The 27,843-nt window shown below is 44.9% G+C and overlaps 1 protein-coding gene across 4 annotated transcripts in view; it reads right to left on the bottom strand.

The window, feature by feature from the left end:
* The window catches only part of MKRN2OS (MKRN2 opposite strand), a 71,491-nt gene that overhangs the window by 27,191 nt on the left and 16,457 nt on the right, over nucleotides 1–27,843 (bottom strand). For 3 of the 4 annotated variants that reach the window (XM_069206648.1, XM_069206646.1, XM_069206647.1), the window contains exon 2: nucleotides 18,977–19,026. In XM_069206648.1, coding sequence (XP_069062749.1) covers nucleotides 18,977–19,026 — 50 coding nt within the window. Of the gene's footprint in view, nucleotides 1–10,895; nucleotides 10,924–18,976; nucleotides 19,027–27,843 lie in introns of all 4 variants that reach the window. The other variant, XM_069206649.1, reaches the window with a different exon arrangement.

The raw sequence follows: 27,843 nt of genomic DNA, 5'->3' as shown, positions 1-27,843 counted from the left end.
GTTCATTAAAAAGTACACTTTCGTTCAACATTCAATGTGCTTCGACCTCTGTAGTTAGATAGATCTTTAGTCAAACAAGAGCAATACGATATTACAGAAATGCTTCCCAAGAAAAGAACAGTAAAGGAGCCTTAAAAATCCCCTTCACATGTAAAGCTATAGAGAACAAAAGCCATAGAGTGGTTCTTTGCTTTACTTTTAGTTTTAGAAATAATAACTGCTAAAAATGGGAAGCTCTGCATCACTCTGTGGGAGATGTACAATTGCCTTTTAGGAAGCCTCTTTCGAGTTCACCATTCTGGAAGCTACCCTCCTGAAAGTAATTTTGCTGGTTCTTGATATTTAGAAAGAGATCCCAAAGGGGGTGTAGAAGTGTTTTGTATATCGAGAAAAATAATGCTATAATGTGCAGAATTAACATGTAGGCATTAATGAAAATACATGCATTTGAATGAAAACATTGTAGATGGCTGCCAAATGTACTAGGCCTGAATAGTTGCAGCATCATTTTCTGACATGCCTAAAGAATGCTGATTTAACGTAAAATGTGAATTTCCTAATCTTCCTATTGTTTTATAATGTCTTCATTTAACTTTGTAAATGTTTCTACTTACACAAAGATCTCTGTTAACTAATGAATATAGATCTGTCACTTAGGGCCATATGTACGAACACTTTCTCCCATAGACACAGAATGGGTAAAAACCTTTGCTACATCTGGCCCTTAGTGAGGTAATGAAGAAGTTCATAAATGAAAACAGTCTAAGAGAATTAACATCGCATTTGATAAGAAACGTTTCACTCAGCATCGCTGTCTGTGGACTACTGTGTTCCTGGTGAGAAGACGAGGAGTGATCTTGTTCTCATGAAGCATCGAAAGGCGATTGGCTGACTGAAGAAAGTAGCAGCAGCATGCTGCCAAAGCTTTAGAATGTACAGTTTATGACAGTGCATGTTCCTAGAGTAGGTTAACACGTGCCCAATTGCCACTTTACTTGCCGTTTCATTCACACAGCAAGCTGCTCAAGCTGAGAACCTACTGAGTTTCTTTCACCTCTCTTTAACAGCAAGTTCTGTTTTGACTGATTATTGAATTACTGAGCTGTTATTTTCATGCTAAAAGCTTTATGCTTATATCTCACTCTAATTGGAACTCTTTATGGGCTCCAACAACTTTTTTCATCCTCATTCCTAGAATACAGATTCTTTCCTTTACGGAACAAGCTTAATGCACTTATTAAGATGTATTGATTACTTATGTTTGATCACTGACAAAACTAATGATTGATATTGATGAATGTATATTCGGATTACAATAAAGATGAAATACTAAAAGATTTGATTAATAAAACCCTTAAAACCCATACCAAAAACTCATTATTGACTGAAAATAGAATTGAGATTGTGATGACAATTTAACATTATGTACAACTCCTGGTAAATCTCACTCAACTACAAAATTTGATTGACCCGTGAGTAGTAGTACACAGCTGGGATTGCTCTCTGATGAATGTTGAATTATTCTTGTTAACCAATAACTTAACTGCAGGAACATTCCCAGCAGGGGCTTAGAATAGAGCCCTGTATTCTGGTAAAAGATCAGGCATGGCTAGGAGATGGCAAAGGTGGCTGCAGGCTAAGGGATCTCCGCTATGGCCTGTGAATCTCCCCAATAAATCCGCCCAAGATCCTGATCATGCTTGTTGGTGGAAGCAAGGACAATATACTGGGGGCCCAGACAGCGTAATTATGAACCCCCACATTGGAAGGAGCTCCGGATCAAGATGAAAGGAGGAGTAGGCCCTGCCCACGCCTCCCCACAAAATGGAGGATGGAGCTCAGATGCAGTGACAGAGCAATGGGGAAGGCGAGCGGAGAGAGCGGCACAACTCGGTCAGGCACCCGCATCGGCTGGAAACAGGAAGAGCAGCGCGTAGCTCCTGCACAAGCCCTACTGATTGATCATTGGGGCTGAGAGATTCTGCTGATCCTGGAGGTGGCGGGGCAGGCTTTGGCCAGAACCGCGGGCAGAATACTGTGCCCCAAGAATCAGACGTGGCAGCTGACCCTGCGACAGGGGTGACGGTGCTCCCCCCAGAGAGCGGCTTGAGTGGGTCAGGAGCTGTGTCTGTCGGGGCCTGCGCCTGCTATGAAAGCACGAATAGCAGGTGAGAGGGAGCCAGTGGAGCGGTGATTCAACAAAGGGCCAGGTCGAGGTTCGCAGAGGGGCACAAGCGCCTTCCCGGGCGATAACTGAATGGCGTACCACTTAGCAGGGGTCCGCCCCAAAGACAGGAGCAGCCCTGCAAAGTGAACGAAGGACGAACGTCTGCTTTGAGGCAACAGGAAGAGAGCGATTTGAGTCTGCTTCCTCCCCCTGAGGTTGATAAGTGGAAGACTGGCCTGGGGCAAAGCCGGAGTGACAGCTAGCCTAGAGGCAAAATATGAGCAGATCACGACTGCAGTGGCAGAGGCCCTGTGGTGGAGGGTGGACTGGAGTATCTATACTCCGGACTGGGGTCAGTAGACAGTCACTTGTTCCAGGGCCTAACTCATATGCCCAGAGAGCCTGAATTGGCCAGCACACAGGTGAAGGTGAGGAATCTAGTGCCTACCTGCCAGTGCCATGGTGAAAGGTCGCACACAGAAATCGGCGCAAACCAACATTGATAAATGTACAGTAAGGATGTAAACGCAGGAGAGATTGCCAAGTGAACCGGAACAAGGAGGAACAGAAAACGACCATCTGTGGGGGAGCGAACCATCACTGCGCTCCATAATGGCGACTATACAAGAATTGAGGGCATCCATAAAACCTATTGAGCACAAACTGGATGCAGTAATGATAGAAGTGAATCTGCTCAGGTCACACTTCTCCAAAATCTTGGAGAAAGTGGCAGCCGCAAAGACAACAATCGAGGGACTACAATCCACCACAAAGTGTCCTGAGGACCAGGTGTAGGTGCTAACCACGTAGGGGGCAGCAATGGCGGCCCGGTTAGAGGACCTGGAAGGGAGAGAAAGGAGGAAGAATATTAGGATGGTGGGGGTACCAGAAGGCATGGGTCCCAGCATGGAAACATTTTGGAGGACCTTGTCCTAACAAACTCAAACCTAAGAGGCTGTTCAACTTCTTTTCAGTGGAGAGGGCTCATAGGACACGGGCCCAGCGCCCGCGGCCAGGGGACCCCTGTGCACAATGTTTGCCAAGATATTGAATTATAGCGTTAGGGATGCCATTCTGCAGGCAGCTAGATTCCATGGTGACCTACACGTCAACAATGCTGTAATTAGGTTTTTTAAGGACTTCACCGGGCAAGTGCCGTGCCAATGGAAAAACTTTAAAAAAGTCAAAAAAGCACTGCAGGGAAAAGCAATTACATATATGATGCTGTTCCCAGCTAAGCTATGGGTTGTGGCGGATGGAAAGGTGTGGCACTTCAGCACACCAGAAGTTGCATGGGACTATATGGAGTGCTGGAAAGTGGTGGGCAAAAAATTGAGTGGAGAGCAGGGAACACACTGACCCTCTGAAAAGGTGGAGGACCAAAATGCAGTGGTGGATAGTAAACAGAGGCAGAGTCAGTCATCGATGGACTCGTGAAGGGTTTTTGGGCGGATTTCCCCCAATGTAGGGGACAGACAGGAGGGGCGTCACTTTAAGCAGGTGAGGCCTGAACAAGGGACCCAGACACTGGCGAACTGGACAACGACCATGGTATAGAATCTCAGAGGTAAAAATGTGGGATCAGCCAAGTCATTGAAGGTATGAATGTCTGTAAGCATACTATACAAGTACCAATGGCCTACCCTATTCATTGAATTGTTACGTTTGGGGCGACAGGAGCTCTGCAAGTTGGGGAGGTGGGTAGCTCAGCACTCACAATGCAGGGTTTCAGGGAGGGAGGCATTAGAAGGCATTGTTTTATTGGTTTTACTTGTAGTGAGTTTTTTTCATGCAAAGGGTTTATACAGTGACATAAGCGGCATGGGCTATTAGACATTAGGAATTAGCCTGGTAGTGGCAGGTGGTAGGGATGGGGGGCGACCATACAGGCGCTTGATTCTCAGAGGCACATGACACACCCTAAAATTAGGAATTTGACCATCTGGTCACTGAACATCAATGGCTTTGGTGGGGGTAAAATTAAGAGTACATTAGTTCTGCAACGCCTGAAATGTCACGTGCCCAATATTGTGATGCTACAGGTGACGCACCTTAAAGAGAGCTACTATAGAGCACTGGATAAATTTGGGTATGTATTCAGGACACGTGTGTTACACCACAGAATCGATGGGAGTCGGGATCCTAGGAAATAAATCTATAATCCATGTATGTGCCACAGTGCCTTCAGGAAATGACTCTTCCAGAAGTGGGTGATTTGTTATTAAGGCTGCGTTATGGGACATTAATCCTGGGAGGGAGCATGAACACAACCATGAACACCAACACAGACAGGTCTGGGTGACAGGGCCCAAATGGGGGAGGGGGACCGCTTGCCCAATTCGTGGCGGCGCTCAGGTCTGGTAGATATATGGAGAGTACACCACCCACAGATGCACAGCTATACCTACTAGTCAGCAGCACAATAGATGTTCTCTCGTGTAGATTATGTCTTCACATTTTATACACACACACACATCCCCCCCCCCCACCCCAATTTGGAGGGCTATGCATCAGGGGAGAGGGATATCCGACCACTCGCCGGTGGAGGTCCTATTAAGGGGACCGACAAGGGACTTTGTGTGCCTTCCAGGTTGGACCTATGGAGCCTGTGTGATAGAGGAGTGCAGGCCAAATTGAGGAAGGGAGCCGATCTCCCTTTAAGGAGAATGAGGGATCGTGATGTCTGCGGGTATCACCTGGGAGGCATTCAAGGCTGTGATCGGATACAAGCTCAAGCTCTGATAGGGACCAAGAAAAAAGAAACCAAGCTGGCGTGTGGAAACAGAAAAATAAACAATGCGCTTGACAGCGATAAATCAAACCAGGAACGTTCCGGAGGACAGTCGCACACTGCAATTGCGCCAGCAAGATCTAAGGGCTCAGGACGAAAACCAGGCAAGAGATCATGCCATCCCGACACAGCGCTGGTTGTACGCGGTGGGAGGAAAAGCCAGCAGGCCCTTGTTCTGGTTGGAAAAGAGGGACAGGGAGCGCTCCTGGCTGCTACTGATAGAGGACAAAGTGGTCGTCCCACATGCGATGGGGGAGGCGATAGCAGAGGTCTTTGCCGCTTGCTATGAAGGCCTTTATGCCTCCACCACGACAATAAAGTACAAGGACTGTACAGACTTTCTAACCAATATCACGTTACAAGGCCTCAGCTTGGATGATTGGGAAGTGCTAGAGGCAGACTTGTCGGAAGAGAAGCTGGTGGGAGCTCCGAGAGAGCTGCAGTCGGGTAAGACTCCAGGCCCTAATGGCTTACCAGTGGAAATGTCACAAAAGCATTGCAAGTATAGTGGCCAAACCAATGCTGGCAATGTTTCGAGAGGCCTATGAATGGGGCTGTCTGCCAGCAGACCAAAAAACAGCCACAATCGTCGTCCTCCATAAGGAAGGTAAGGCCCCCAGTGGTCTGCATTTCGTATAGACCTATACCCTTGTTAAATGTGGAGGCGAAGCAACTAGCCTCTGGAAGGTGATAATCTTACTCATTCACCCGGATCAATCAGGCTTCATGCCTAACAGGAGCACTAGCACTTAAACTCGGGCACCTTTATGGGGTGCTTCATATGACCGGGGCCCCACCTGAGGGAGCAGGTTGCACTGATGGCTTACAATGCCAAAATGGCATTTGACTCTATAGAGTGGCCATACATTTTTGCCGTCCTGGGGTTCGGAACTCTGTTCTGCGCTTGGGTTAGACCGCTCTATAGGTCCCCCAGGGCACAGGTGAAGGTAAATGGGGCGGTATCCTGTGACTTTCAACTCAGGAGAGGCACACACAAGGGGTGCCCTTTGTCCCCCATGCTCTTCGCCTTGACACTGGAGCCATTGGCAGCAAGGATACGCATGGACCCATTGGTATGGGGGATAGTCCCCAGGGGGTCGGGAGGAGAGAAATTGCCAGTACGCTGACAATGTGCTTTTGTATGTTACGCAACCTTCACACTCGCGACTGATGCATACATCAAATGGGATCCCCGGGTATTCCCAAGTAGGAATGTACTCACCCAATTGGAAAAACTCTGAGAGGATGTTTCAAACTGGCACTGCCTCCCACTGACCCTAATGGGTAGAGCAGCTCTCTACAAGATGATGAGTTTGCCCCACTTTCTGTATGTTATGCAGAATACGCCATAGAGGATCCTGCCGGAAGTATTCAGCAATATCGAGAGGGAGGTCTGCTTGCTGCTTTGGAAAAGGGGGGGGCACCCCAAATAGCCTTAGGCAAATTACAAAAAGGGGTATACGACCCGATTCCAGATCTTCTGAGATATTATTGGGCGTCACTGCACCAAAGAATAAACAAGTGGGTGTTTGGAGACAGGCAGGACACATCTTACAGGATGGACAGAGAAATAATGGGTAAGGGTGGACATGAAGCACTACATGAAACCAAAAGGATGAAGGTCCTCCCGTTGCATACACAGGCAGTGGTCAGGGCCTGGAGGGATGCAAACAACTCTATGGGCTGCAAGGTAGGCTTACAGGCCTGACCCCGCTTTGCTATTGTGACTTATTAACCCCTTCGCTGCCAGGCCTTTTCCCCCTCCTGTGCCAGGCCTTTTTTTTGCCTATTTGGGGCAGTTCGCGCTTAGGCCCGCATAACTTTTTGTCCACATAAGCTAACCAAGCCAAATTTGCGTCCTTTTTTTCCCAACATCCTAGGGATTCTGGAGGTACCCAGACTTTGTGGGTTCCCCTGAAAGAGGCCAAGAAATTGGCCAAAATACAGGGAAAATTTCGTTTTTTTTAAAAAAAATTGGAAAAAGTGGCTGCAGAAGAAGGCTTGTGGTTTTTCCCCTGAAAATGGCATCAACAAAGGGTTTGCGGTGCTAAACTCAGCAGCTTCCCAGCTTTCAGGAACAGGCAGACTTGAATCAGAAAACCCACTTTTTCAACACAATTTTGGCATTTTTCTGGGACATACCCCATTTTTGCAATTTTTTGTGCTTTCAGCCTCCTTCCAGTCAGTGACAGAAATGGGCATGAAACCAATGCTGGATCCCAGAAACCTAAACATTTCTGAAACGTAGACAAAATTCTGAATTCAGCAAGGGGTCATTTGTGTAGATCCTACAAGGGTTTCCTACAGAAAATAACAACTGAAAAAGAAAAATATTGAAATTTAGGTGAAAAAAACATAAATGTTTCTCTACGTTTTACTCTGTAACTTTTCCCTGCAATGTCAGATTATCGAAAGCAATATACCGTTACATCTGCTGGACTCCTCTGGTTGCGGGGATATATAGGGCTTGTAGGTTCATCAAGAACCCGAGGAACCCAGAGCCAATAAATGAGCTGCACCCTGACGTGCGTTTTCATTCTATACCGGGTATACAGCAATTCATTTGCTGAAATATAAAGAGTAAAAAATTGCTATCAAGAAAACCTTTGTATTTCCAAAAAGGGCACAAGATAAGGTGTTGAGGAGCAGTGGTTATTTGCACATCTCTGAATTCCGGGGTGACCATACTAGCATGTGAATTACAGGGCTTTTCTCAAATAGATGTCTTTTTTACACACTCTCCTATATTTGGAAGGAAAAAATGTAGAGAAAGACAAGGGGCAATAACACTTGTTTTGCTAATCTATGTTCCCCCAAGTCTCCCGATAAAAATGATACCTCACCTGTGTGGGTAGGCCTAGCGCCCGCGACAGGAAACGCCCCAAAGCGCAACGTGGACATATCCAAATTTTTGGAAGAAAACAGAGGTGTTTTTTGCGAAGTGCCTACCTGTAGATTTTGGCCTCTAGCTCAGCCGGCACCTAGGGAAACCTACCAAACCTGTGCATTTCTGAAAACTAGAGACCTAGGGGAATCCAAGGAGGGGTGACTTGCGGGGCTCGGACCAGGTTCTGTTACCCAGAATCCTTTGCAAACCTCAAAATTTGGCTAAAAAAACACATGTTCCTCACATTTCTGTGGCAGAAAGATCTGGAATCTGAGAGGAGCCACAAATTTCCTTCCACCCAGCGTTCCCCCAAGTCTCCTGATAAAAATGATACCTCACTTGTGTGGGTAGGCCTAGCGCCCGCGACAGGAAATGGCCCAAAACACAACCTGGACATATCACATTTTTTCATAGAAAACAGGGCCTACCTGTGGATTTTGGCCTCTAGCTCAGCCGGCACCTGGAGAAACCTAGCAAACCAGCGCATTTTTGAAAACTAGAAACCCAGGGGAATCCAAGATGGGGTGAACTGTGGGGCTCTGACCAGGTTCTGTTACCCAGAATCCTTTGCAAACCTCAAAATTTGGCTAAAAAAACATGTTTTCCTCACATTTCAGTGACTGAAAGTTCTGGAATCTGAGAGGAGCCACAAATTTCCTTCCACCTAGCGTTCCCCCAAGTCTCCCGATAAAAATGATACCTCACTGGTGTGGGTAGGCCTAGCGCCCGCGACAGGAAATGACCCAAAACACAACGTGGACACATCACATTTTTTCATAGAAAACAGTGCCTACCTGTGGATTTTGGCCTCTAGCTCAGCCGGGCCCAGGGGGGGCAGAAATGGCCTAAAATAAATTTGTCCCCCACCCCCCAACCCCCCTGCCCCCCGGGAGCGACCCTTGCCTATGGGGTCGCCCCCCCTTGCGTGACATTGGTGCCAAAAAAAAAATCCCCGGTGCCTAGTGGTTTCTGCCCCCCTTGGGGGCCGATTGACCTACAATCGGCCAATCTGCCCCCAAGGGGGGCAGAAATGGTCTAAATACAATTTGCCCCCCCAGGGGAGCGACCCTTGCCTAATGGGTCGCTCCCCATCTCTACAAAAACAAACAAACAAAAAAAAAAACACAAAAAAAACAATTTGCCCTGGCGCCTAGAGGTTTCTGCCCCCCCCCGGGGGCAGATCGGCCTAATACCAATAGGCCGATCTGCCCCCAGGGGGGGCAGAAATGGCCTAAAATAAATTTGCCCCCCCCAATCCCCCCGGGGAGCGACCCTTGCCTGCAAGGTCGCTCCCCTTGCGTGACGGCGCAAAAAAAAGATCCCTGGTGCCTAGTGGTTTCTGCCCCCCTTGGGGGCAGATTGACCTACAATCGGCCAATCTGCCCCCAAGGGGGGCAGAAATGGTCTAAATACAATTTGCCCCCCAGGGGAGAGACCCTTGCCTAATGCGTCGCTCCCCATCTCTAAAAAAACAAACAAACAAAAAAAAAAAACACAAAAAAACTATTTGCCCAGGCGCCTAGAGGTTTCTGCCCCCCCTGTGGGCAGATCGGCCTAATACTAATAGGCCGATCTGCCCCCAGGGGGGGCAGAAATGGCCTAAAATAAATTTGCCCCCCTCACCCCCCCCGGGGAGCGACCCTTGCCTACAAGGTCGCTCCCCTTGCGTGACGGCGCAAAAAAAAGATCCCTGGTGCCTAGTGGTTTCCTGCCGATCTGCCCCCAAAGTGGGCAGAAATGGCCTAAATACAATTTGCCCCTCCAGGGGGGCGACCCTTGCCTAAGGGGACGCTCCCCATCTGTAAAACACAACAACAACAAAAATCCCTGGTGCCTAGTGGTTTCTGCCCCCCGTGGGGGCAGATCGGCCTAATAAAAATAGGCTGATCTGCCCCCATGGGGGGCAGAAATGGCCTAAAATAAATTTGCCCCCCAAGGGAACGACCCTTGCCTAAGGGGTCGCTCCCCTTACGTGAAAAACAAACAAACAAAAAAAACTCCCTGGTGTCTAGTGGTTTCTGCCCCCCTTGGGGGCAGATTGGCCTCATAAAAATAAGCCAATCTGCCCCCAAAGGGGGCAGAAATGGCCTAAATATAATTTCCCCCTATGGGAGCGACCCTTGCCTAAGGGGTCGCATCCCACACCTAAAAAACAAAAGAAAAAAATAAAAATAAAAAATAAAAAAAAGTATCCCTGGTGTCTAGAGGTTTCTGCCCCCACTGGGGGCAGAAAAGGCCTTAAAAAAAAATGACCCCCTGGCAGCGACCCTTGCCCAAGGGGTCGCTCCCTTCTGTCAATTTCATATAAAAAAAAAAAATCCCTGGTGTCTAGTGGGGTTTCAAAAGCCGGATTGCAAGCAATCCGGCTTTTGAAACCCTCGGAGAGACTTCAAAGGGAAGGAAATACATTTCCTTCCCTTTGAAGCCCCTCCGGGCCTCCCCCACGTGATCGAAAGAGAAATGCTGAGCATTTCTCTTTCGATCGCGCTGGAAGCTCGAGCTTCCAGCGCGATGGGGGAGGTTGTGTGATTGTCAGCGCGCGCTGACATCACAGGGGGGGGTGGGGGGGGTCGGGGGTTGAAGGGGAAGGGATTCCCCTGTCAGCCCTGACCTAGGGGGGTGGGGGGGCGGCCCTCGGGAGGAGCGCTAGCGCTTCTCCCGAGGCTCCCGAGGGCAGCATTCAGGACGTAATGGTTACGTCCATGGCGCCACACGGGCGCTGCCATGGACGTAACCATTACGTCCCTGACGGGGAAGGGGTTAAAGGACGTGAGGGGGCTACAGGGTTTCCGGAGGAGGAAATTGATAGGAATCAAGCACCTGAGTGATGTCTGGAAAGAGAAAGCCGTCATTACCTTCAGTGACTTGAGACAGGAATACTACTAACAACTGAGTACTATTGATAGCTACAATTGGGCCATGCTCTCTGGAACACATAAGGGAGGGTAAGGAACTACCTGAGACCTCCCCACTAGAGGACAGGATACTGACAGAACTTTTACCAGAAAAAGGGATTTCATTGATATATAAGAAATTGGTAAACAACTCACCTGTTCCGATGGGCCGCCTGAGGTACACCTGAGGATGAGGAATGGGAGAAGGCCGTTAGGAGTCCTTGAGAAATATCAATACGGGCTTGGTCCCGACTAGTGCAACTCAAGATATTGCACAGAACGTACTACACTCAGACAAAGCTGTACAAAATTGGCAAAATGCCCACACCGCTATGCTGGAGAGGCTGCACAGAGGTTCCACACACTTTATGACTGATTATTGAATTACTGAGAGCTGAGCAAGTAATATACGAGAGCAGAGGATGCCCCCCCAAAAAATGGAAGAAGGTGTGGGGAGCGTGGGAAAAGTATAGGGCTAGTGAGCTAGGCAAGGTACAATATTAAGTGCATCATACCAAGATCAGACCAGGCTGCTACACAATGACAATGTATTGAATTGAGACTACAGTGTCTTTATTACTGTCTACCTGACGTATGGACCTTTTTTTTTTTTCTTCTTCCAAAAATAAAAATGAATTCTGGTAATAGAGCAAATAAATAATCATGATATTTCATAAATTTATAACAATTTGCTGCAGGAGCATCTAAGACATGGGCATAAGTAAAATATAAAACCCTTTGGGTGGGACACTGAAAATCTTGGGCCCTTTTATTTTGGAAACATTAATATTTTCCATTAAGATACACTGACGATATCCACAATACTAAGGGTTTGCAACAGTGGTCATAAGCATGTGGCCCTTGGATCCCTGGTGGTTCACAATGCCTACTCAGGAGGATCTGACTTTTTAAACAATTAAATAACAAAGAATTAAAATGTAAAATTGTAAATTTTAAATCATTCTGTAAATTTGAAGGAATTTAAAATTGGAAGTTAAAAATTAAGTTTGTTTCTTCAGATTAATGGGAGCAGTGCAAACGCAGCAAACAGACTATAGTATGGACGATGGGTGGCCTCAGTTGAATTTAAAAGAGCCCCAACTCCTCCCATTAAATATATATTTTTTTATCTTTGTAAATTAAATAAAATATTTTTGCATTTGTGTATGTGTTCGATGAATGGTTGTTTCTGTGTCTTGGTATGAGGTTCAAATCCTTTAAATTGCTCAAACCGGATATCCCTGCATCCAGTAATGAGACTGTGGGGGATCCTGGATCCCAATAATGATTCAGTGCGGGTCACTTAGATTCCAGTAATGATTAAGTGGGTGTCTACAGAAGTCAAAAGTTTAAGAGTCACTGGTTTACAATGTTTACGTACAGTCCCCTCCAAGAAATCTGGTCCAGGGTTGTTCAAGTGATGTCCAGAGTCTCCGTGCTGGAGATCCCTTTGATGCCAAGTGGCTTCTGTTGGGTGTTTCAAGGGACTGCACATGGCCTAGGTATAAAGAGATTTGGTTACGCCTGGCTGCTAGGGTACCTAAATGCAATATTACCAGGATCTGGGGCCAATTACTGGCCCGACCTTTACAGATTGGGATTCAGACCTAGACTGGTGCCAGATAGCTGAGCGAGTAATATATGAGAGCAGGGGCTGCCCCCCAAAAACTGGAGAAGGTGTGGGGAGTGTGGGAAAAGTATAGGGGCTAGTGAGCTGGGCAAGGTACAATATTAAGTGCATACTAAGATCATATTAGGCCGCTACACAATAACTTACTGTATTGAATTGAGACTACAGTTTCTGTGTTACTGTCTACCTGCTGTATGGACCTTTTGGTTTCTTGTTCCAATAAAAAACATGAATTCTGGTAATACAGCAAATGCATAGTCATGATATTTCATAAAAGTTTAATAATTTGCTGCAAGAGCACCTAAGATGTGGGCTTAAGTAAAATATGAAACCCTCTGGGTGAGACATTGCAAATCTTGGGCCCTTTTATGGAACAGGCAGATATTTTGGAAACACGAATATTCATTGACGTCAGATACATTGACGATACCCACAATACTAAGGGTTTGCAACAGTGGTTATAAGCATGTGATCCGAGGACCCCTGGTGGTTCACAATGCCTACTCAGGGGGACGTGACTTTTTTTTAAATTCTGTAATATGAAGAATTAAAATGTAAAAGTGTACATTTTTAAACATTCCGTAAATATGAAGGCATTTTAAATTGGAAGTTAAAATATTACGTTTTTTTCTTCAGACTGATTCATGGGAGCAGTGCAAACGCATCAAACTGACTATAGTATGGATGATAGGTGGCCTCAGTTCAATTTAGAAAAGCCCCAATCTTCCCATTAAATCTTTTCTTTTTTATCTTTGTAAATTAAATTAAATATTTCAACATTTGTGTACGTGTTTGATGAATGCTTGTTTCTATCCCTTGGTTTGAGGTTCAGATCATCGAAATTGATCAAAACGGATATCCCGGCATCCAGTAAAGACTCATGGGGGACCCTGGATCCCAATAAGGATTCAGTGGAGGTTCCTTAGATTCCAGTAATGATTAAGTGGGGGTCTAAAGGAGTCAAAAGTTTAAGACCCACTGCTTTAGAATGTTAACGTACAGTCCCCTCCTGGGTAGTTTCTCATGACCTATAAAGAGAAAATAGGGTCAAAGACTTTTCTGTGATACTCTCTTAATGTGTGGCCTCCCTTAAATAGATATGTCCATGTCTGAAGTGCAAAAACATTTAAAAATTGAGTTGATCCCATAAAAATCGATTTTGTGGGAAGACTGTGCAAACTTCTAAAGCATCCCAGGTAGACTCACTGTGAAGACAATTGCATTTGATTCTCCTCCTCTTCCCCTGTCCTTCTGCAGAGAGCAATCTGGTTCAGCAATGTCAAAAATGATTCCAACAGTACGTGCTGAACCGATGAAATATAGTCCCTAGATCCACTTAACCAAATCAACAGAATGGGGTGACATTTAATTTTTGTCAAAATCTGATCGGACAGAATCCACATATGGTTCTACATGAAAAACAAGTAGTCTTGAATTTAATTCCTTGATTCTGAAGTTTAGAGGCTGGTTATTTAGGATCACAAGGACTGTATGGAATGGAGGGGCCATGTAGTAACTCTATTACATTATTTCAGATCAATGATATTCCTCCTTGTTTAGACTTTACACCTGGACAAGAATGTTAGGTACCAACTCCAGTGTATGAGATGGGTTGTAGACAAGACCCTGCTATGATGTTTGGGGAAAATACCTGTCTACCAAAACTAGAACACGGGCAAATACCAAGGTACAGTTTCTGGCCAAGACACTCTGGTAAACCTATATGACTGGCGGCTTTACACAGAAACATAGGAGAGATAGCTTCACACACCAGCTCACCTGCCTCACTGAACTCCTATATACACCCCTATTTGAGATGAATGAGACCCCTAGAAATCAGCATGGGGAAGTAGAGGTGCCCATGCTTTGAGCGAGGAGCAGGAGCATCATAAGAGTGCAGTACCTTGTTTATATAGAGTGGAAAGCATCTGCTTGATTTCACACACTCCGGGTGTGATGCCATTTTCACGTTGTTATTTAATGCACTTGGTGATAGTGAGGAATTCTGAAAAAGCAGTCTTTCCGTGAACAGTAAGTCGCACAAGAAGATTACCAATTCAAGCATCCTCTATAGCAGAGAAAATCTTACCCAAATACACATGCATAACCTTTCCAGCGCAGTGGCTCAGTGCTGAACTGCTCTTATTGGGAGATTTACAGGTCTGCACCATGGGCCAAGTGGGGTTCGTTTCACAGTTGGACATAAGACAGAGGGAAAAGAGAGCTAAAGAAAAAACAATTCAGAAGAACACTGGATGCAGATATTTTTATTATATGCTGTGAGTCAGTAATGTGAGCATTTCATTAGATCACCTTGGATCTCCCCATAGCAAAAAAAGCATGTAATACCACTCTTCATTTGTGAGGTCTCTAGTAAATATAGGGTGCTGCTCAGCAAAGCTACGTTAAGAAAGAACAGTCACCACAGGTCCTCTTGGAGATGGCAGGCAGGACTCACCAGTCAGAACACAACAGTCACAAGCTGCTGATAGTTATTTAGGTGAGATGCATTTTAACTGCTTGCTAGAGCATTTCGGTTATTAAGGAGTTTAAAACTGAGGGGAAGAGATTTGCGCTCCCCCAACCCAAACCCAGCCATGATTTGCTCTACTTGAATCTGTGAATGGTGAGACAGTGCAGAGAGGCAATCTTATCTTGATGACTTGTAGCTAAACTCGGTCTTCTGCGAACGGAGGGAGAAGATCCTGAATCACTTGGTGGGTAATACACAGAAACAAATTTGATCCATTTTCAGACCGAAAGCCAGTACGTATCATGAGCTTGGCATTGGGTATGTGTGTTTTCATGGGGCAATGCCCTCTGGTTGCTCGATTTTCCTAATGCAATATGCTATTATTAAATAATGGAGTGGTGGGGAAACATATTGGCGTTCTTCACGAGTGAATATAAGCCGTCACCGAAGTTGGTACTGCCTAACACTGGACATCTGAGGGGAAGGAGTCAAAATTCAGTTTTATTTGTCATCACACCAAGATATCTCATCTGGGAACCTAAGTCAGAAGTGTGCACAGCTGCAGAGACCACATGTTAAAAGGCAGGAGGGAAACTGGTCCACCAACCCCCATGGTTTCAGTCTCTGTACGATTTCTTATTACACCTTTACATTTTAAATTCACAATTTACAACTTAAAAAAAAATCATTTAACTGCAGTGAATTCAGCAGGACCACTGAACATTAGGCCAGTTAACTCTTTGCTCTATACACGTACAGCTGTTTCCTGTATAACATATGCATGGTTTCGAACATTCTGACAGTCTGTATATGTAGAAGACAAATGTTCTATATAGATACTTTTCACATTTTCCAATACCTTTTTTGGGCCTACACAGCAAAGGAATCATGTCAAACTCATAATAGCAGTCTATGGTAAACGTTGTGAACACGCTCTTATAAGACAGACAATTGTGTCTGGTGACTCACTTGCTTTGACAACAGGGACGCATGTAGCAGGCAGAGTACATACATGCAAAAAAGCAATTTTCCTCATGCTGTGTGACAAATTGTGACCCGGATATCGATAATTGAGACAAGTGATAACCTAGGTTAAGAAAGTGCACATTTTTCTCCTTCAAGAATCTTGCAATGGTAATTGTTGCATAACTTTGGTAAGAACGTTTATTTGTATTAATAATATTTCAGATTTTGAAAGGTAGTGTCGAATAAGTAGTGTACTTGGTTATGAAAAGTATTCATGATTTCTGTCAACATTAGTCCAAAAATACTGAGTATATTATGATGAACTGGCAAATATGGCCTTAAAGTTCACTGCTTATCAACAAGGAGCATTGTGGCCACACTTGGTATGGTACGTACACTCAATGCTTACAGGTATAAATAGCAGCCATAACTATGTCTTTAAATACGATCACTCGGCTGCCTTTTGCCGGTTTATATTTATCCACATGTTGTGGTAAAAAAAAGTCTTATAAAACTGTATTATAGTGTGTGTTAGAAATGGGGTCTCTGGTTGTCAGACAGTTTGCACTCTGTCCAAGCAGGGACCTTCACTCTAGTCAGGGCAATGGAGATACACACTCTAAATAACCCCTCTTCACCCTCTTTGTAGCTTGGCACAAGCAGTCAGGCTTACCTCAAAGGCAATGTGTAAAGTATTTATACCAACACACACAGTAATACAATGAAACCCCTACAAAATGGACACCACACCAGTTTAGAAAATAAGCAATATTTATCTAAATCAAACAAGACCAAAACAACAAAAATCCAACATACACAAGTCAAGATATGATTTTCAAAGTAAAAAGAGTCTTACTTCATAGAAAACAATGATACGTTTTTACACAAAGTACCTACTTTGCGTCAAAAATAAAGACGCACAGGTGAGCCTGCGTGGGAAAAGTCAGCAATGCATCGATTCCTTACTCGCAAGTGAGGCCATGCATCATTTCTTCTACGGTCGGGTAGGTGACTCGTCGTTTTTCTCCCCCGCAAGAGAGTGATGTGTCGATTTCCAGACAGGGCACCTCGGATCCGTGCAGGTTCACGATTTATTTTGATGCCCAGCAACAAAGTTGTGAGAAATCATGGTCGCGGGGTGATGGATTTGCCTTGTTTTCAGCAGCTGCAAGCAGGTGTTGTGTTGTTTCACCAGCCGCCATGCAGGTGATACATTGAAATCACCTGCGAGGCAGGTGGCGCGTCGTTTTTACAGCAGCATTACAGGTGGTGTGTCTAAATTTTCCTGCACGGCTCCCTGGGCATGGATTTCCGTCCTTGTTCTACCAGCTTCACCTTTCAAGGGCCCAGGGACTGGATAAGGCACCACTTGGCGGGGCAGGAGTCTCAGCAAAGAGTCCAAGTGCTGGGAGAGGAAGTCTTTGATGGCCCAGAGACTTCAAAACAGGAGGCAAGCTCAACCCAGGTCCTTGGAGATTCTTCACAAGCAGGAATATACCACAAAGTCCAGTCTTTGTCCCCTTCCTCAGGCAGAAGCAGTAACTGCTGGATAGCCCAACAAAGCACAGTCACATGCAGTGGCAGCACTTCTCAGCTCTTCAGCGCTTCTTCTTGGAGGAGGTTCCACTTGGTTCCAGAAGCAAATCTCAAAGTCAGGGGTTTTGGTTCCACTAGTTATACTCCTTTTTGCCTTTGAAGTAGGCAAACTTCAAAGGAAAGTCTACATTGTTCACAAGATCCTGCCTTGCCCAGATCTGGCACCCGACACACACCAGGGGGATGGAGACTGCATTGTGTGAGGGCGGGCACAGCCCAATCAGGTGTAAGTGGCCACTCCTCCTTCCACTATAGCCCAGATGGCCCATCAGGATATGCAGGCTACACCCTAGCTCCCTTTGTGTCACTGTACAGTGGAGATTCACAAATAGCCCAACTGTCAGTCTGGCCCAGATAGAGAAAACAAAAGCAGGCACAGTCACCGGGTGGTAGCAAGAAAATTACCACTTTCTAACAGTGGTATTTTCAAACAGACAATTTAAAAAACAACTTTACTAAATCATGTATTTTTAAATTGTGAGTTCAGAGACCCCAAACTCTACATCTCTACCTAGTCTCAAATGGAAACTGCACTTAAAAGATATTTAAAGCCAGCCCCCATGTTAACCTATGAGAGGGATAGGCCTTGCAACAGTGAAAAACGTATTTGGCAGTATTTCACAGTTAGTACATGTAAAACACACACACTGCCCACCATGGGGCTACCTAGGGCTTAACGTAGGGGTGACTTACATGTATAAAAAGAAAAGGTTTGGGCCCGGCAAGTGGATACACTTGCCAGGTCGAACTGGCAGGTTAAAACTGCACACACAAACACTGCAGTGGCAGTTATGAGCTGTGTTTACAGGTCTACTCATGTGGGTGGCACAACCAGTGCTGCAGGCCCACTAGTAGTATTTGATTAACAGGCCCTCTGTACCTCCATTGCACTCTACTAGGGCCTTACTATTAAATCAAATGTGGCAATCATGAAAAAGTCAATTACACATACATTTTACAGAGGGGGCACTTGCACTTTAGCACTGGTCAGCAGTGGTAAAGTGCCTAGAGTACCAAAAACAGCAAAAACAGAGACCAGCTCACAGTCAAAACAGGAAAGCAGATGCAAAAAAAGACATGGTAGAACACGCCAAGGATGCCAGGTCTAACAGCGTGTCTAAATCCTTACAGACCACGCTCCTGTGCACGTCAATGCAGTACATTGTACTGAAGGCTGTGACATTGTCTAATGTATCCGGAATGAATTTTTGTGGTCTGATTTATACACTATTAGCTTTCGTTTTTTTGTTGTTTTTTTTCGTTCAAATATTATGAATGAATGTATTTATCAGTTTTTTTCATATGATCATGCTCATTAAAGTATTTGATTCTGTAAGGGAATTGTGGGGGATACAAATAAAAAAGAAGGCTGTCATGTTGTTTTCTTTCTCAATATACGTTTACAAAAGCACAATGAAAATCATTTTAAAAAGCACAGAAGTCATAACTCGGACTTTACCAAGCCTTTTTTCAAACCTTACCATCCTGCATCTGTCTACATATGTGCATCCCTGGCTAAACAAAAGTACCTAAAGATGACACCCATTATATTCCCTATTAAAAAACACTTACCTTTTGAATTGGTAATTCCAACATGAAGATCTGACATCCCATCGTATCCCCTGAAAGACAAAAACAGAGATTCAATTTATATATTTTTTTTAAAAGGTTCATGTAGGTATTTGAAATGCTTTTACACAGTGCCACTCTGTTTGGGTTTTCAAACTTATGAGTGTGTATTTTTGTCAAATCATTTAAAATCTAACGCTGTGAAAATGATCAGATGTCCCGTTTCTAACAAAATAGTTTCCACAAAGCTTTTCACCATGTGCTGCATTCACCAGGCTAAATGTCATTCTTTGAGAATACTTTTTATGTTATTTAATCAGGTCCCTTTCATCGGATTACTCTTTCCTTCTAACTCCTCCGCCATGCACTTTCTCTCCTCTTTCTCCCTTCTCACGTTCCTTATAACTCACCCTCTATTTTTATTCCTTTTCCCTAACATTTTAAGGTCCCGTCCAGATTTTTTTTTTACTTTCCTACTTGCCTCCTCTTTCTTCGAAAGCTCCTTTCGCCCAGGTCAAGGTAGATATCGGAATTAGAGTACAACAACCGACCTTTAGTGTATCACCACATAACAATGATTCATTTTTTTTAAATAATTGTTCTTACAATTCCTTATGTTTAGGAATGTCAAGTTGTTTTCTGGACTTTCTTTTATTTTTAAACAATTCTGAATATAACAGAATATCCTTTGACCAAAAAAGAATTTGAAAAAAAAATCAAAGTTTCTGAGAAAAGGATTCTCCTCATTTTGAAAAATTCTCCAAAATGGGCATTCATCAGCCAGGGGTCCACACACTAGTATTCTTCCTTTTGATTGTTCTATAACATAATGTAAAATATTATATATGACATTAGAATCGGTGCACTGTTTGTTAAATATGAATAGCAGATCTGTGAGGGCTTCCAGACATCAGGAGGATCACGAGCCAAATCATTTGCTAAAGCATCCACCGCAAAGGGTACATTGTTCTACCTTGAACTAAGCCTAGAAGGTTAGGTGAGAGAGGCTTTTTTATCCCTCGGTAAAACTAGCCAGACTAACCTGAAAACATGCAGCCTTGATTGCCTATCATACAACTTAACCTTTGCATTTGTGATGATGGCCATCATGACATCATGTTGCTGTGGGTTCCCTCCTGCAAGTGCACCGCAATCGCTGAGCACCAGGACGTAGCTGTTACACTTACAAGTCCATTAAGTGACCCATATTATCAAGTATGTCTCACAATTTGTGACAGTATCACCACTGAGACATAAAGGACAGATGTTTGGTGTGTAGTAGCTGCTGCATTGCAGCACGCATTCAACCCAGTCCAGTTAGGACATGAGGAAAAAATGTGCCACATATTTGAACTGTTGAATGAACAGTCCTTTAAGGACCATGCCATGGTGATACAGCGCTGCACTTGGGTGTTGCTAGAGTACAGAGTATGGAGCAGATATCATGAGGGGCTCACCAATAAAATGCAACTGGTATGCTTTGATCCTCTGAAAGGACTCAGTGGCAAATAAATGCAGTACTGCTACCATACAGACATTAGTAGGAATGGGTTGAGTGGGCTTATCCTTCCAATCCCTGATCAGTTTTAGATTCAATATGATGGAAAGCAATACCTGTGCCACCTACTCATCTGCCATACTGAATAAAATGATCATTGCCCTGATTACATTATATTTTTTTCCCTTCTGTCAGTCTTGGCTCTTTCTGCAAGGTCATCCCCAAACGTTTTGCCTTAAACCTCCGGTTTTATAAACCTGGCTTTGATGGGTTTTAGGACTCTGATCACTTTACCACTGATAACCAGTGCCAAAGTACTTGTGCTTTTCTCACCTAAACGTGGTAAAATTGTCTTACACCCAATTGGTACATTTAATTTACTTATAGGTCCCTACAAAATAGTACTACATGTTCCCCGGGCTGGTAAATTACATGCTATTAGTGGGACTGTAGCACTCATTGTCTCACCCACTTTCATAGCACGTCTCAGGCCTGCAATTACAGCCTGTGTGTGCAGTTATAAACTGCCATTTCAGACCTGGCAATATAAACCTTTTACCAGGCCTAACCCTTCCGTTTTCATAGGATGCATGTCATCCCAAGGGTAGGCCCTACATAGCCTATAGGGAAGAGTTCAGTGTATTAATAGTTGGACATCATATTCTTTTACGTTTTACATGTCCTGATAGTGAAAACTCTTAAATTTGTTTTTCACTACTGCAAGGCCTACTGCTCCCATAATATAACATTGGGCTACCTTAATTACATTTAATAAGTGATAACTTTTAATTGGGAGCAAGTAGGATTGTAATTAAAAACCCTCTTCAATGGTAAACTCCGGATTTAAGTCACCAATCTTAAAATGCTATTTTTACAAAGTTATCATTTTCTTGTTCCAACCATTTGGTGCCTGCAGCCTGTATTCTAGGTCACATGACTAGGTGTAACTGGCAGTTGGTCTTTGTGTATTGCTCCCGGACAGTGAGAAAAAGGGTGACTGTGTTGGCAGGATGGGCCATCTCTGACTTGATGAGTGTGGGGTTGTGCCCCCACACATGCTGGGACCAGGGCAAGGAGGCAGGACATTCCAGAGACCTCTTGGGGGTGGAAGCCTCGAGAACCTTCTACTTCAAAGCTGACACCAAGCATTATTATTGGACCCTCAGACCCAACTCTTCAGTACACCTTTGGACCTGTGGGTACTACAGAATGAGGGCTGCTCTGCTGTAAGAAGGGCTGCTACCCAGCTGCCTTGCTACTCTGCTGCACGGCTTGCTGAGAAAGGAAGCTGAACCATACCCTTCATCCCAGGCTGAGTCTTTCCAATGGTCAGCTGCCTGACCTTCTGTTCCAAGCTACAGGGACTTACACTCCATATGCCTCCCCGAATCTGCCCAGCTGACCTGCTGTCTGGACCTGCCCAAGTCCTGCTGGAATGAGTTCCTGATTCCTCTAGAGGTGTCCCCCAGGTCCTGGACCCTTGGTGTGGCATCAGTTGAGCTCTCTCTCTAAAAAAAGGGGAAAATCTTGAAGTTTGGGGCTCTTTGCGACCACAAACGGGCCTCGTCGCACCAAGATCTTGCCATCCGCTAGCCCAAAGGTCCGGTGAACCTGACCCTTTGCGCCACAGCGATGGCCAGCAATGAGAGAGCTGCCCTTCTAGCTATAGACAACAGCCAGTGGTGAATGGCCAATGCAAATCTCCAGCAACGACTGCCTGCAATGCCCCCACAGGATCTTCAGGCTACAGCTGTGATTGTCCACGGCACCCCGCCTGCTTCTTCCGCTACAATTATGTCTCTCCATGCTCCTCACAGCCCAACTCCCTGCCGCAAACTGATTTTTTCACGCTGTACTTTTCAAGGTAACTTTTTCAGCTAGACTAACCTGGTACCTGAATCCGGCCCATTAACCAGCATGGTCGGCCTGAAACTGTGACTTTCACCTGGACTTGCACAACCAGATAACCATGAGTGGCGCTTTGTATTTTTAGGCGCTATACTTACCTGAAATCTTTGAAATTGCATATCTCCGGTTCTAGTGGTTGGATTTTTGTCATTTTGCTCTCAAAAATTGTATTAGGTCCTACTTTATTTTTGTAAATTGGTATGATATTTTTTGCGTTGTATTTTCACTTTATTACTATATGAAGTGCTTCATAAATACTTAACTCTTTGCCTCTAAGTTAAGCCTGACTTTTGTGTGCCAAACTACCAGAGGGTGAATCTCAAATAAATTTAGGGATTACTTGCGTTTAACCCCCTTCAACCAGTAACCCAATTTCCTACACCTAACCAGCAATAGTGTTGATGCCTAGTCCTAACGTTTTGGTAAAAGACCCACAATGATTCATACTTTACACATACCAATTGCTATTGATTCATGCAAGGCGTAATGGGCATTAAATCAGACCAGTGAATATCCCAGTTTTCCTGCATCAGCCCTCATTATGCCAGATTTTACTGGAATGCTTTCATTGGTCTTATTCTGAATGTGTGTGCCCTCATTTCATCACATCTTCAGAATACATGTTGATAATGTGTGCTTTTTCTAAGAATGTGGGCAGTCCTTGTTGTATATCAGTGCTGGAGCTCCTACTTTGTTAATCTCCATTCATCTATTACTTGCACATGCAATGGAAATTAGGTAAAATATAGTACAGCCACCAGGACATTTGAGAAGGTGTGTATCTTAGGTTTTGTGAATCAGTACTTAAGTCTAGCAAAGTGGTTCTTAATCTTTTCACTTCTGTGGACTCCCATTGAACCACTACTAGAAGCTGGTCACAACCACCTAAATAATTTCCACAACTTGAACCGCAAACAATATAGAAACAGTATACATCAAACCAGTACACAGAATGTAAAATATTTTATTTAGTTCTCCAAAAAATAAATGCAAAAATCTAAAATGTAGTTTTATAGGTCAGTTTGGAGCTTTTCAAAATGTACTTTTATTTCTAAATTAATAAGTGATATCTAGCAAATAACTTTGTCTTTTTTTTTTTTTGCTCTAATGCGTGCTCTCTATTTGTCAGTGCATACCAGTGCTTCAGTGGAGGCACCCAATCATCCCTATCAGATTCAGTTTGCTGTACTTGTGCTGCTATCACAAAAATGAAGATAATGTTAACAACTTACTTTTTAGCTTCCAAGTTCAAATAATTTCACATTTACAAAGTGTTTTACAATTTTCAATTTTGCTTTTTTATGTATGAATATTTTATTAATCTCCTATTATTTAATTTTATAAGCAGTTGCACCCCCTGCCCCACCAGTAGGTGCCATGGACCCCCAAGGGTCAACAAACCACAAGTTAATAACCACTGGCCCAGCTAATTTACTGTTTTAGGGGTGCGGAATTGGGTTTGTGTTGCCTTTCCCTGGGCTTGTGTTACCTTCTCCTGGCCACTCCTCAGTCACTGACTCTGCACCCTCATCTTGCATTCATATACACCAAACGTTAATGATCTTTTGTCAAGTTAGATGACTTGAATTCAGCGGTTTCCACAAATGTACAGTTTTCTTTATGCAGACATACAAATACTTTTGACTTTTGGAAAACAGCAACTTACGCTTCACAATTGCACACTTATGTATGGCATAAGTCTCCGCTTGTTGCTTTCCCTTTCCTTTAACTGGCCCCATAGTGTTCAATTTTGAGCAGTATAGGTGTGCGGCTGGCAAGATGGCAGGCTAGCCGTAGCCTCTCTGAGCTCTGTCTGGCCGCATAGATCTTTCACTGATCCTGTCGCCCCTGGGACCCATCTAGACCCAAAAAACATTGTGAAGCTGCCACAAAGTACCTGGTGGCACCTGATGCCGGAGATGAAAGCTGGCGGCTCACTTCTGGGCCGCGGGTCAGGACGCAAACTCAAGATGGCGGCCTGGAGGAGCGAGCCCCGTGATCTGTGGTGGCGGTGACGGGCCTGCCCTCCAGTGGACTTGGAGGGGCCTGGAGATGGGTGGGACCACACCCTGATCGAGGTCCCCGATCGAGGTCATGGCCAATGGGAGAAAGCATGGCTCTGGCAAGCTGTGAGGAGCGGAGCTTGCCGTGAAGGCCCCTCCCTGGGGGAAGTCATCAGTGAAAATACCCAGGTGGAGTGCCAAGTGACTGCGAGGGGCACTAGGAAGAGGCGCTCCCAGTGTGGGGGGGTGCGGGTGCTCCAAAAGACTGCAGTAGAAAATTACTTTGTGTGCCCAGTTAGGTGGGTGGCTCATCTCTGGCCCTGAAGTCTCACCTCTCACTCTTCTGGGACTTTACCAGAGATGGATTGTACCTTGGGGTGCATGTCAGAGTCCGGGCCTGCAATGAGAGACGCAGGGGTGGGGGGGAAGCACAGCCTTCAATCAGAGTGAGGATGGCCATGAGGAGTAGGATATGACACGCTGTACTGTTGCTCCCCCCTCTCCTGGAGCACAGATAGTAAATTGAGGATTAGGACATTTTGGTGTTCCTGATCTCCTTTGCACTGCCTTGACGTTGGAGAGCGGTAGACCGCAGCATTTTTCAGTGATTAACCTTGTAGGCTACAGGGCCCTCCTCCCCCGCCCACTGCCTCCTTTTCAGGCACCCTCAACCCCCCTTGTGTTTGCGAGGCTGAAGATACCATTAGCAGATCATAGTGGGATCCTTGTACTCATGGTTAAGGACAAATACCCGAAATTGCCCAACAGGGCTAAATCCACTGCTACATGGAAACAGTGGAACACCACTCTGAGGGCCCCGGTGACCCTCCTGAGATGCCGGACAATGCTGTGTTGCTCGCGGCAATCCAAACCTCTAGAGTGGTCCCAGAATCAAGAAAAGAGAGTTGTGATCAGAGGTTTCCCTCATAAGGCAGGATTTGTGCAGGGGAGCGAGTGACAACAGCCAACGGTAAAATATCTTAACTCGAAGATATGGCCTATACCCTCAAATGGAGACTCAGAGGTCAAGAAGGTTACGAAGGATCTTACCTGGCGAGTGGACGATACGCAAAAAAGAGGAAGAAGAAACAATCTGCAGTTTCTGGGCTTCCCCAAGGGGGTGGAAAAAGGCAACAGGTTGGACTTCCTGGAGCAGTTGCTCGGCACCACCTTATCCACAGAAACATACTCCGCTTGCTTTATCATTCAACAAGCATACAGAGCACTCAGTGTGAGGCCCCCACCCAGCGAACAGTCACTGCATGTTGTCTGAATTTATAGGAACGTGACAGGATCCTCAGGGAAGCTAGACAGAGAGGAACTGCCCACAATGATGTGATGCCTCCACAATCATGTTATTCCCGTTTTACTCTAGGGAGGTGCAGAAAGAGAAGAACTTATGATGCAATTGAGGCTAAGCTCAGTGCATTACAAATGCAATACATGATATTAATTATGGCAAAAATGAAAGTGATATTTCAGGACAAGACCTTCATCTTCCAAATGCCAGAAGAGGAATGGCAATGGCTGGAGGATCGGCCCAAGCTTGGGGTACCTAGAGAGGGGTCCCTGGTGACCACACACCAGGCAGGACTGGGGGCCTGGAACCAAACTTTAGAGTACAGTGAAACTGAAGAGGAAGGCACGGTGTGAGGCGAGCAGAAGGGGGGTGTTAGGCTATTAATTGTGTTTGACCAATGACTTTGTGTTTCACCACTGCGCATATTAGTTGCTCAATGTTCACCAGTAGCACATTACATGTTGTATTCAGGTTAGCTGCCTACTGGCTTTAACATGGCATTAGACATTACATTTGGTATTTAGGTTAGCTGCCTATTGGCTTTAACATGACATTAGACATTACATTCTGTATTAAGTTTAGCTGCCTATTGGCTTTAACATGGCATTAAACATTACATTTGGTACATAGGTAAGCTGCCTATTGGCTTTACCTTGGCATTAGACATTACATTCTGTATTTAGGTTAGCTGCCTATTGGCTTTAATGTGGAGTTGGGCATTGCAGTTGAGACATTGCAGATGAGCTGTGTTTTTCCAAGCTGTGTTTTTCCACATGATAGACCAAGCTGTGTTTTTTCAAATTGAATTCACACCAAACCCTAGCTGATAAGAGCGTAGATTTTGTGTTTACCTCTCAATCCAGTCTGGGAACGAGTGAAGTTTGGAGAATTGGCCACTCTCAAGGATTATTTGGTTACCACACTGAGTTTGCTTTGAACGGTGGCCCTGGGCAGCAGTGAGAAAAAGATCTTGACTTCAGGCAGGAATGTACATCAGTTGCCTGTCTTCCGTTTGGGTGGAAAATCTCTTTCTCGCAGTTGAACCGGAGTCATCAACTTGCAGCCCTTAGAAAGATGAAGCGGAGCGATAGGCCCTACGGTGATGCAATTTTGCCTTTTATGCTTTGCTTTGAAGTTATGCTATAATATAATCACATGTATTTGCTGTGTACATTGCAACTGAGTAGTACTTCGATATATTTTGCTTTCATTGCTGTGACTACTTTTAAACGTGTGCTTCCAACCTACTAATCTCGACTTTCAGGAACCTCGTGGTGAAGTAATAATAATAATAAATGTCTTCTTTAAACTAAGAAGTGCATTCCAGAGAAGTTTTGTAAGCTCGGTCATAAGATAAGAGAAGGAAAGCAAAACAGGGGAACACACCGAGGCAGAGGGACACTCATGGTCAAGGTGTAGAATCCACGGAATCCGATGGAGGTGTGCCTGACTCACTTGGCTGGACCTGATAGGATGGCGATCTGCATGTGACAGAAGGAAACAGAGCTTGGATGATGCCACAGCTTATCCTGGATGGGCTCCAGACAGCAGAACCGTAAGGACAAAGGAGGTGACTTTCATTGGTAATGATTTCTTTCATCGCCCCCAGCACTGTATGGTACGCTGCGGGTAAGTCTCCTGGGATTGCTACCTGGATCATTATTTCACAGTAGCTGAAGTAGTAGATGGGGAGTGGGTGGCTGGGGTGGACTACAGGCCTCTCTGACCTCGCTTGCAAGTGGTTCTATGTTTTGATATATAGTTGTACACTCACAGGGTGGGGTTGAGGTGTGAAGGTACAAGTTGGGTAATTTTAAGTATTTTTCACAGTTCTTGGAAGAGAGAGAGACAACTAAAGACATCACCACTAGGTTCAGGAGGGCAGACTCCTAGTTATAATTACACATTACATTAACAACACAGGCTAGGTTCCCAGATGACTTACTGTACTCAATATTAACTTTGAATGTCAACAGGCTGGGAATCAAGGTCATGCGGGATCTGGCGGCACAATATGCACACCACCTAAGGCCTGACACAGTTTTCCTTCAGGATACCCACTTGCTAGGGATACAGTGTTGCTTCCTGATTAGTAGACGTATACAACTTTGACACAAATGGGGTTTATCTCAGGCTCAAGGTGAGTGGCCAAAATTATGAA

The sequence above is a fragment of the Pleurodeles waltl genome, chromosome 9 (genome assembly GCF_031143425.1).
Source record: "Pleurodeles waltl isolate 20211129_DDA chromosome 9, aPleWal1.hap1.20221129, whole genome shotgun sequence".
NCBI lineage: Eukaryota > Metazoa > Chordata > Amphibia > Caudata > Salamandridae > Pleurodeles > Pleurodeles waltl.
The sequence above is the reverse complement of the archived record's forward strand: the minus strand, read 5'-3'. Positions and strand labels throughout refer to the sequence as shown.